Genomic DNA, 12,079 nt, shown 5'->3' with positions numbered 1-12,079 from the left:
CACCAGAAACGTTTTCACTATTTTCACTTATGCACGATAAAATATCATCATCAGTTGGGTACTCTATGACTTAAGTTCTGTAATCAACTGCAATAAAATCCATGTTTGATTGAATGTTCACTTTTTTCTGTAAAACAGTTTCAATCATTTTGTAAATTTATGTCAGATATTTATTAGATTCACTTCGTTCAGATGCCTTTTGCTTCGATGCTTTTCTTCTTGTTCATACTTTATGGGGGAAATGACGACTTCAACTAAAGAAGTTACGTTTGCAAGGAAAACCTAATGACAATCATTAAATAAAAAAATAAAATTCGGCATATTGAATATTTCGACTCAACAAAATTTGACTTATTGAAAATAAATAACATTAATTCCCCATTCAGTTGGACCGGAATAAAAATTCATTTCGGCTAATGTAAGTTTTCTGCTCGTCAAAGTTCGACTTGAAGAAGTTTCACTGTAATTATTTCTTCAACTACGGTATTTTCAATATAAAAATTATGTTAATTGTAGTAATATTGTTCATTTATTATTAAAAATAACTGAAAAGTTATGTACTATATTTTTATAATGTATCACTACATCATTAATGTAACAAAGTATTATAATATTTTTTATTTTATATTCATAACATTACAAGTGGTGTAACAATTTTAATTCATATTAATAAAAGTGCCTAATTAAATATTAAACACTAGTCAGAAGAAAAAAAAGAATATGTCTTATGACTGTGCCGTGAGCACCGACTAATGCATATTTTTTATTTCTGAATCACACAACTGTGTAAAGGAAAATGAGTAAAACAGCTCATGCTAAATGAACTCCACTAAAAATTGATAAAAATGTAAAATGAAATATTAGATATAAGTAATGAGAGAAACCTTAATTTTAATTCTACATATTGTAATAACAATATAAGAAAACAAAGAGCAATTTGATAATGCATTTACTATTTTGAAGACTAGTTTGTGCTGATCGAAAATATCGGATACATATCAAAATATCGTATATTTCCGATATTTTCAAACCCTGGGCAGGGTGCAGCACAGCACCTCCTGAAAAGCCTGGGAGAAACACTATACAGTCATCCCTTGCCACTTTGAGCTTCAACTTTCGCAGCTTCACTACTTCGCGGTTTTTTCAGTTTTTTTTTTAAAATTCAGTAACTAGCCATTTGCATGCGCTCGTGTAAACTTTTTCCTACAAAAGAATAACAATGCATGTCTTTTTAAAGTAAGCTGAGCTCTTCTGTGGCGTGTATACAGTGTACTTAATACCTTTAATGAGGATAAATGTAGGGAGGAAGAACAGGGGCTCATACGGTCACTAACTGGCAATTAATTCATCAGTTGAGCTATTTTCATAGATTAGTAGTTAGATTGTAAGAACTTTATGTGTGTGTGTGTGTGTAGTTTATTTCTCAATGATTAACGATGTGATATATATTTCGTCTAATTTTGTGCAATATATTAAGTAATACAAATGTAATGGTGGCAAAGGATGCTGTTTTATGTCTAGAGGGCTCTAACTATGTCAGAAACCTATTCAAGTTGTCGTAAAGTAAGTTTCGTGCGCTCTAATTAGGAAAATATTTGGTTTATAAATACAGAATCTTACTTCGCAGAAATTCAGTGATCGAGGTAAAGTCTGGAACGAATTAACCGCGATAAACGAGGGTTAACTGTATATACAAAGTCATTTTTCTTTCCGAAGCATCAAAAAGAAAATTACCTTCATAGATTCCACTTTCAAGAAGGTTGCCGGAACGTTCCAGTTGCATAAACTCTTCAACGCTGAGAAAGGTGTAGTCTACCCCATCCACTTCCCCTTCTCTGGGGGCTCGAGTTGTACCTGGAAAGGAAGTAAGAATTTTCCGAATAATTAGCATTGGTAGAAATTTGGAAAAGTAAGTCACTAGTTCCACAAACTAGTAACTACAAAATTTCTGATCCTTACACACTTTTGGTGGTCCATTCCGGTTTTAAATAAAGGAAGAGAAAAAGAAAAAAAAGACAGATCTTTTCAAAGCATTAATAAACATCATAAACTGAGTCAATATCAGTCATTCTTAACAGAGACCAAGGGTGCCCATATAGGGGGGCAAGGGAGGGCTCAAGCCCCCGCCCCCCCTTAGGTATTAGAAGTTCCTTGCTTTTAGTGCTTTTTTCTTTGCAAAAATGTAAAAACATTTCTGCTCCAGCCATTAAAGAATAATTTGTTAAAAATGTCAAACTTTAATGACACTAATCTGTACTGAAATCGGTTTTTATGGGGAAAATATCCTACTAAACCATGGGGAAAATATCTGAGCCCCCCTTAAAATTTTGCATATGGGCGCCCATGACAGAGACTAACGGGGAAGAACAAGAATCAGCATGGGCATCTTTCTGAAACCACATCAATACTGGTCACTGAATTTAGCTATCAAAATTTTATCTCTGTTGTTGCTTTTAGGAGTGGGAAAATACATGGTTCATACTCTATTTCGATTAAAAAATTCCATGACTTTTCCAAGACTTTTTCATGAGTTCAATAAAAATTTTCATGACCTTGTTATACGAAGAGACCAGCACTATTTAATATAAAACTTGCCAATTTTTTGGAAATGAGCATCAGCAAAACTTCTACATAAATGCCACTGCATCATTGAAGCACTTACTCACAACGGAAAAAATATCAGTGTACACTTCTTATTTGTTTTTATCATATAAATTTAAGTAAAGTAAAAATGCACTGAATCGAATATGATGATGCTTAAATGTCTAATATGTTTGTTTTAATAGGCAGAATGATAATGAATGGGACAAAGGTTGAATGAGTCATCACTAAGTTTCAATAAATTTGCTACAAACGTTGTCTTTTAGTGTCAACAGTGCATTTAACCATCCACATAACTTGACAGTATTTTGGTTCTGTAAAGTAAAGCCGCAGAGTTTAATTTTTTATGTTTTAGAACCAGATATTTATACAAAAAAAAAAATTCAGTAGTGAATAAATCTTCTGATTCAAAAGTACTTGCTTTGTTTATTAATTTGCACATTTTCAAATGCATATAAATTAATAGGTCCAGAAATTCCAGAACATAATGTTTGATTCCTGACATTGAACGTAGCAGTGGGGCGCATGGATTAGTTTAGCAGGCCGTATGTATGGGCACTAATGTTTAGAGCATTAGAAATCCCCTTTTTCTGTCTTCTACTGCCTGGCTAAAGATCTTTACTCTCTAAAACTTTCAACAAATTACGATAAACTTTGATAAATTTAACAATAAAGTTTTTAAGAGTGATGGAAACGAACTTTGATGCAATTGAATTGTGTTTTTTGAGTGGGTGTGGCAAAACCAGGAACGTGCAAGTTCGCTACTATACAGAATATAAAACATAAGAAATGTTGAAAATAATAGTAAATTCAAAATGAGTGATGCTCAAGCAGCAAAATCACCTCGCAAAAAAAGGCAAGTAGCTGCGACAGAAGTGGATGTAACGAGATTTCAAAATTCAGATTTGATTTTGGGGTTGTTCAATTATCCACTTTTAATAGCTTTTATGTGCTATACTGTTAAATCACTCAAGATTTCTAATGCTCTTTTAGTTACTGTTACTTTCTCTTTGTCCAGGACATTTTTCCATGACTTGAAATAAACTTCCATGACCATCAGTGAAAATTTCAATTTTCCATGACTTTTCCAGATCTGAAATTTGCTTATTTTTTTTCCCCATGACTTTCCAGGATTTCCATGACCCGTACGAACCCTGAAAATAGTTGGCCAAAACCATATCTTTTAACGCTGCGGAAATATCTTAAAATGCAGATTCTTGGAAAGCAGACTTTCGACAACCTCAAAAAATGTTAGAGTAATTTTTGAAATAATAATAAAAATAGCAATAATTGCTCTGGTCTCAAGGACCACCAAAATTTATATTCTGCTGGTCCACTAGATGTTTTCATGATCCGGGACCAGCTGGTCACTGTTTCCAGTGGCGTACCTAACATGGGTGACACCCGGGGCAGTACTTTGTGCTGTCACCCCCCCCCCCCCTTTTTCTACAGATGGAAAAGAAAAAAAAATATGTAAACATTAAATTTTCAGAAACATTTGTGTTGTAACGAAATTTTGTGGGCTATTGTACAAAAAAACAAATAAGGATGGCAGTCTGGGGGTTTCTCCCAGTCTTGAATTATATAGACGAACGCATGAACGATGTTCGCAGAAAATTTTTGACTCTGCAGAAATTTTTTTCAGACTGCTAACATTAAGTAAAAAAATAAATAAAGGGAATTTTTAAAAAAATCCCAGTTTATTTCTGTTAAAGCCTTTCTCCAAAAGCCTTTTAAAACACATATGTGAAAAAAATAATTGTTTCTGCAGTTTTCTTCAGTTGGTGAAAAATAAGCACAAACTACATTTTACTGTAAAAAAATTAAATGCTTTAAAGCTTTTTTTTTTTTGTCTCTTTCATATTTGAATATACATTTAATTCTGCATTTAAGGGTGAGTTAGATAAAATAATTATTTGTAGAAAATTTTAGTTAGGATTAGAGTGTTCGCAGAAAGCTTTTTATTTTATCTAAGTCTGGTTTGTCCCACGTAAAATTTTCAAATTTGTAGTCTTAAAAATGCATTTTAGCTTCATATTTAAAAACAAATTGCAATTCCCCTTATGGTGTCACCCCTCAGATGGGTGACCACTTGGGGCAGCCCCCCCCCCCCCCATAGTGACGCCACTGCTGTTGCTTTTGAGCTCTGCTCAATGCATTAAAATGTGAAGAATACATTGTAAATTTTTTTATTTTTGGCGTCAAACCGAGTAATTCAAACTTTCATCTTACAACTTAAGACAACAGCAAATTTAGCATTATTTTAGTTCCAGAAAGATTAGAAAAGGTTCACACAGCATGATGAATATCTACACTTATAAAATTAAATGAAATATGAAATAACGTGCATCTAACTTTTCAAGAGACTGCAACATTTTGAGAACACAGTAATTTCTAATTTAAAATCAATACTACTACACAAAGTCCATTTCTAAATCTTTTCTTGATAATCCTAGAAAGCATTTTCTAACTCAAATTGAATACTATAAAAAAAAACTTATTTTTTTATCAATTGTTAAAACACCCAATACCATAATGTCTTGTTATTCAGCTCCGGTATTCTCTCTTAATCTAACATTAAAAAAAAATTCATCATAATTTTTTTGATTTTGTTTCATTAGAAAATAAGGACAGTAAGACCAAGACCTCTATTGAAAATGGCTAGGTACTGGAGAAAGCAGTGGCGTAGCTAGACCCGACTTTCGGGGGGGGGGGGGGGGTTACTTCTTTTATATCTCTCTCTCTCTCTATCTATATATATATACATATATATATATATATGTGTGTGTGTGTGTGTGTAATCGCTTGGAATTTTTTCCTTTTCTTCTTTTTTTTCCTTTCTCTTCTCTCTTCTTTTTCTCTTTTTTTTGAGACTAACTTTTCGGGGGGGGTTTTGTCCCCAAAACCCCCCCCCTTAGCTACGCCCCTGGGAGAAAGACAATGAAGAATGTTGTTAAGTCAATAAGGTACTTGATAAGGATATATAAAATGTTTCTAAGAGGCAGAGATTTTATTTTTTTTGCGAATAAATAATGAACCACAATTAAATTAGAAGTTTCAATGTCCTGGAGTTGTTAGCTACCCAAATGAACCAATTTGAGTCAATTTTTAACTGATCTTGATTATTTTCTGTTTTAGCCTAATCATTAATTAATGTTAGCTCAGAATCTTAAAAGACGCAATTCTTTTACTTCCCGTGTTGATTAATCCAACATCTAGCAGATTATATATGAAGATTTGACATAAAACTTGAAACTTGTTTCTAATTTCGTGCAATGCCATTAAAACACTTATTTCAAAACATAATTACACACATTTGTTTTAATATGAAACGTTGTCTCTGATTCTGAAATACATATTGGGTGATGAACATCTCTATCATGGTATTGACCTGCAAGTTGCAAGAAATTTTAAAATCTGGGCCTTCGGCCAAAAAGCTTGAAAGACCCAATTTGGTACACTTAATTGCCCACAACGAATTCTTTAAGATTATTTTTAATTCAAATAAAGTTGTAAGACCTCACTGTCGCACACCGTCACACAAAAGTTGCTTAATTTACCACACAGCAAATGCTGTGTCCATGGAAAAACATTTCCAAAAGTTTAATGTTTGCAAGTCTGAATAAGAGAATAAGAATACAATGTTTAGGTTTGATCAGTTTTTTTGCTGTGGGAAAATTTTAGTCTGACAATAACTAAAATAGTTTTCAAAAACTTTCTAAACAAAATTGAAGATTGAATCGTTCTTATTTCTAAACAAATTTGCAATCTAGCTAACTTCAGTTAATTAAAAATCCTATACTACAGGAGTGCCTCCCCCCCCCCCCAAGAGCAAGGGTGCATCCCCCCACCCTAAGTTATGTGAAGATCCCCCCAAAATCGGAAAAAATACCCCTCAAAACAACCCCCCTAAAAATTTCAATGCCGCAGTCTGCGCCATGACCCCCCCCCCAGGTGGGCCCCCTGACTATGTTATACTTGAATTATTTTTATAATTCTTTGGTTATTTATTAGATGTTGTTTTATTTAATTCTTGAAAATTTTTGAAAGAGCAAAATCAGATCATGAGGAAACTTGAACTTGGAATACATATGGGTCATAATGGAAGTTAAAGGGTTCAAAAAAGCTGCCATGTCTGTAAATACACTTGATGCTCAATTCTGCAAACTTCTCTGGACCACAAAAAATGTCTGTAAAATGAAAACTATTTACACTGCATGGTACACGTATCCATGCCGATTTAATATCTTACGTTTTTTTGGCCTCAAATTTAAAAACAAAGCTTGTAAGTGCAGATTCAGAATTTCAGTAGGCAAGATAAAGACCACATTTAAACCAGTTGATTTCTTTATAAAAATAGAGGGAAAGACAAATGAAGACAAAATTAAAATTTTAATGAAAAGGATGATATTTTAATTTTATCTAAGGTAAGATTTCTAATTCCTGGTGCTGAAATGACTGAGAAAAAAGCTTGACATCAAGTTTGTAAAAGCAAGATTTCTCCCATTTCCAAGTCATAAACTAGTATGTTGTGGCCATCACAAAACTTTCTTCCATATCTTTCTTATGAACTCTGATCCTTACCCATGCTTGACTTATTGTTGCATTTATAAAGCTATTTTTATTCGCAAAAAAAAAAAAAAAAAAAAAAAAAAAAAAAAAAAAAAAAAAAAAAAAAAAAAAAAAAAAAAAAAACAGCCCCCATGGAGCGATTGGTGCCAAAATTTAACCAAGGCCTGTTTACATATAGGTTCACATTTATTCCAAATTTCATTCGGAACGTAGCATTACTTCTTGAGATATGGCACTCGCAATGGAGAAAAAAAGAATGATTGCGCCACCCCCTTTTAAGCTACTGACGCCACAATAGAATCAGCTCTTATACCCTCTAAGGGCTGCTTGTGGATAAATTTTCGTTCGATTCTGTTCATTATTTCTTGAGATACAGCAGTCACAATTGGCGGCAAAAATGTTCTACAGCTCAACCCCTGTTTGAGCTATTGACACCAAAATTCAATCAGCACCTGTACCTGTTAGGGGCTAACATATGGACCAAATTTTGTTTAGTTCTGCCAGTTACTTCTTGGGGAATAGCAGGCACACATAACTCAAGAAACATCCCCCATTGCTCCACCCCCCCCCCTTGGAGGAATTCACGCCAAAAAACAAACTGGCACAAGTTCACATAGGGGCACATATGTGTACCAAATTTCATTCAATTTAATGTGGTAGTTTTTGCTGTAGAGTGGCCACAAAAAACTGGTCACACACATACAGACAGACATTTTTCAAAAATGGTCGAAATGGACTCAGTACACCTCAAAACGTTTGAATCCGTCAAAATTCGAAAATTTGCACAAATTCAATACTTTCTTCTAGATTAGATAATTAAATTAGATAAAGAAAAAGTAAAAAGAAGGAAAAACCGCACCGTTTTGATGGAAGATTTTTTCCGGAGCTAACAAATAGTTCTTAAAATCGTAAATGTTTGTAAAATCTAGCATCAATTGCAGTCCTTCGAGTTAAACGTTTCAACTTTGAAACAAAAGCACGAATATGAATATACTAAAATTTAGCAAATAAAAATGCTTTGCAATGGTCACCTTTCTAAATATTTTTCTAGAACATGTAATTTGTACTCTAGGAAATCAGATATGCACTTACATGGCACAGTTCTCAGGTACAGGTTATCTCGAACAGTATTTTGCAATTCACAGTCCGGAGAATTCTTGGGGAACCTGGTGTTCAAGTGCTGCCGAAGATCCTTGCCCAAATAACCTGAGGGAAAGAAAGAAATTTTAATTCTTAGTCACACTAAAATGAAGCATACACTGAAACATTTCCAAGAAAACATTTTTGTACAAGTGAACATAATTAATTACCAGGTGATGATAAATTGTTATCACATTAACTTTTGAGAAACTATTTTTTTTTTTTTATATTTCTTCCAAAATACATCGTTATTTGATCTTTGGAGCTCTCCATGAATGATGACACACTTTGTTTCAACATTTCTGACTCCCCTTCCCCCTTTTATCACAAACTGTCACACTTCACCTCAGTGGCGGATTTACTAGGGGGCGGGGGGAGTGACCGCCCCCTCCATGACCTACATTTTCTAAAACCAATAGAAAAGAATTGACGGAATTACTAGCTATCGCTACTAATTTCAATCAAGTACATTCCACAAATTTGTTTTATATTTTGACACAGTTAGTGTAGTCGAGGATGGACAGCATTACCCACTTTTTAATTTGAACCTAAACTCACGCCTCCCCACCCCCTTTTTTTTGAATTTAAATAATTTTTATATTTCTATATGTGTCTTCCAACCTTTTTCTTCCATGGGCTACAATATACTGGTATGATAATACATTTTGCCATGACTTAGAACAAAGTTTGTGATTTCCAACCCTGAGGTGATAGCCCCCAAAGGAGAGATTTAACACTTCAAGGGGGCAATAAGTTTGTGAGGGGCGATAGGTGGCTCTTAGTATTCAAAATACCGGATAAAGGGAGGGGGGCATCCCCCCACATGACGGGTTTCCACTGCCACCCCCCTGAATAGACTGTAAATCCGCCCCTGCTTCACCTTACCTCTTCCCATCTCCTTGTCAAGATGTTTTTCTCGTAAGCATAGTCTTATAAAAAAGACATGATGTCGTGAGTCTCCCAACTAGCTACAAATGCTCATGCTTTTGAACCACCTCTCTAGCCCCTCAGGAGAATGTTCATGATTGATACAATCAGGACCAGCTCTTGGGGTAGGCGACAGCCTAGGGTGGCAGATTTTAGGGGTGGCTAATTTTGAAATTGAAACATATTTTTAAAAAGTATGAATATCTGTTTCAGTGTCATAAAACTCACTGCTTTCAATGCTAAAAAAAATAATAATTTAGAGTGAGTACCAGTGTTTGGATATGCAAAACAGAAAACATAGTTCGGACTTTAAAAAGAAATTCAATTTATTTTCGAAGCGGCAAATTGCGTGACTTAAATGTCTTAAAAATATTAATGTATTTTTCAGTGCCATAAGTTTCACTACTTTAATGTTAAAAATAAAGTGTGTACTAGTGCTTGGATATGCAAAACCTAGTTAGGAATTTAATTAGATACTCACTTTAATTTGAAGCACTGTACAATTATTTTCATTTTATTAATATATTATTATTTTATATTATTATTATCATTAAATGGGGGGGAGCACTTGTCAATATCGCCTAGGGCGGCATAACTACTAGAACTGGTCCTGGATACAATGCAATTACCTCTCCAAATAAAAATAATAGCAATAAAAACTGTCAAAAACTGAAACAATTGGGAGTTGCCATTTCCAAAAAGGGGGGGGGGGGACAATGGTCAAATTTGGATTTAAGAGGTCATTTTACATAAGAATTAGCAAGAATGTTAGAAGCATTTTCAAGGTTTTTTTTTTTTTTTTTTTTTGCCATGCAATGTTATCAAATACAACATTGATTAAAAAATTTGGCCTCGAGTGAGGGGGGGGGGGCACCTAGGGCTGCTAGTAGAATTTATGACTGAAATCAGCCAAACAAGGCAGTAGAATGGAGAGGGGGAGGGAGGCGAGGATGAATTTTAACTATCCTAAGAAAATAAATCTACACAAAGTATGAGTTGTTTTAGCGTCTATGTTTAGAAACAATCTGAGTAATTTGGCGTAGTCAAAAATAATTAATTTACCACGGAGAAAAAGAATTGGTCTAATATATCATTTCATATTCAACACTGAGTTGGACAGGATTTGGTGTCAACCGTTAGATCAACACAAAGCTCTCGCGAGGGAGAGAAATGCACGTTTTTCTTTCCCTTCGCTGGCCCAAGTAGTTCCGTTGCTCACCCCTAAACCGATTCTCGGAAAACGATGGTTAGGGGGGTCATGCACACAATGCGTCAGAAATTTCATTTCAAAGAAAGTAAGCAAAGATCGGATCAGGAAATTTCAACCCATCGAATCAGAGGCGGCGATTGGGACAGAAAAGTGTGGGGGGGGGGGGGGACGAAAACTAAAAAACCATAGGACTTTCAGCGGCAGCAAATAATGAAAAAAAAGGGAGGGGGGGGGGGGGGGAGAGGCCGGAAAAATACACAATTTTTCTAGGGCTGGTTTTGAGAGCAGATGAGTGGTAATTGATGTAAATCTAACAACTTAACTCACGTATTAAGATATTGTTGAATTTTGTACACAATTACTTTCCCTGAAGAAACACTTGGATGTACATTACTTACCCCGAAGTATTTTGAGATGTCACAAACGCGTGGTAATCATTTCATTGAACAAATATGGCTTGTTATAGTAAAACAATTGATTTACTAATATCTGAACAATGAATACATAAACTATAAGTTACTGCTTATGCTAAATAATGTTTCGTAAACAAATATACAAAAGAAAAACAAATAATTATGTTACTAAAGTTTTAACATTTCTGTTTTTTTTTTTTTTTTTTTTTTAAATAATTTCTAGTTTTGATTCTAAATTGGAAAATAAAACAAACAGTAAAAAAGGGGGGGGGGGGGGGGCGAATCGCCGTTATTGCATCAAATGCAAATTAGATCTAATTGCAATCACTAGATTCAAAAAAAGACTCCCATTCAACTGTAGCCTGTTACTACATTGAAAACTGTAAGTTGACCGAATAGGGAAGTTGCAACCTATTAAATGTTCATATTTTGGCTATTGGATATTGTTAATTGACCCTCAAAACCAAAAAATTCACCATCGCCGAATTTTAAAACACCGTGGTTGATTTTTAATGAATTTTTAAAAATTCACGCGCAAAAGTGCGCGCTTCTGAAACGTCACTAGCCTACGTCACAGGGCGCGAATGGGCAGCCTTCCGCCGAAGATCCCATGTTTTCGCTAGGAACATTTTGAGCGCGCTGATATTTTTATTTTTTAGAAATTCAATAATCCTTTTGAACACACTATGGAGACCGGATTCGTTAAAGCACAATCTAAATAATCTTCCTCATGTAATATCAATGAGGATATTCGAATATTTTCGAGAGGATGAGAGGTTTAATGTTCCAGAAACGCGAGGATTTAAATGCGAGGAGATAAGCCTTTTACGTTTCGTCTTCGAAATCGAATGCGTGACCTTCGGCTTCTCCTCTACCGGAAGGCGCATGTCATCACTTCCTATGCCATCTGACGTCACAGACGCTTGAACTTTAAAAATTAATTTTAAAAAAACTACTTATGGTATCGCAAAAAATTTTTCACCTGTGATGTTCATACATGTTACTCTATCATATAAAAATAAAATTGAAAAATCGAAAACTTCCCTATTCTGTGCCTGAAAATAGTTGTCAACTTATACAGGTGGTCAACTTTTCAGGTTTTATTGTACATGCAAGATAGATTACTAAAGTGAATTGACAAGATGATCATAAATTTTGAATGTTTTCACTGAAAGAATTGACAAAACTAAATACTAAAACGTGGGTGGCCAAAGAA

At 34.4% G+C, this 12,079-nt stretch overlaps 1 protein-coding gene across 1 annotated transcript in view; it reads right to left on the bottom strand.

The window, feature by feature from the left end:
• Positions 1-12,079, bottom strand: part of LOC129221082 (membrane-associated guanylate kinase, WW and PDZ domain-containing protein 1-like) — a 94,795-nt gene that overhangs the window by 53,656 nt on the left and 29,060 nt on the right. The window contains exons 3-4 of the mRNA XM_054855521.1: positions 8,266-8,405; positions 1,735-1,854 (exon numbers count right to left, since the gene is read on the bottom strand). Of these exons, the coding sequence (XP_054711496.1) occupies positions 1,735-1,854; positions 8,266-8,405 (260 nt within the window). The remainder of the gene's footprint in view (positions 1-1,734; positions 1,855-8,265; positions 8,406-12,079) is intronic.

This window comes from Uloborus diversus, chromosome 4 (genome assembly GCF_026930045.1).
Source record: "Uloborus diversus isolate 005 chromosome 4, Udiv.v.3.1, whole genome shotgun sequence".
In the NCBI taxonomy this organism is placed as follows: domain Eukaryota; kingdom Metazoa; phylum Arthropoda; class Arachnida; order Araneae; family Uloboridae; genus Uloborus; species Uloborus diversus.
The sequence above is the reverse complement of the archived record's forward strand: the minus strand, read 5'-3'. Positions and strand labels throughout refer to the sequence as shown.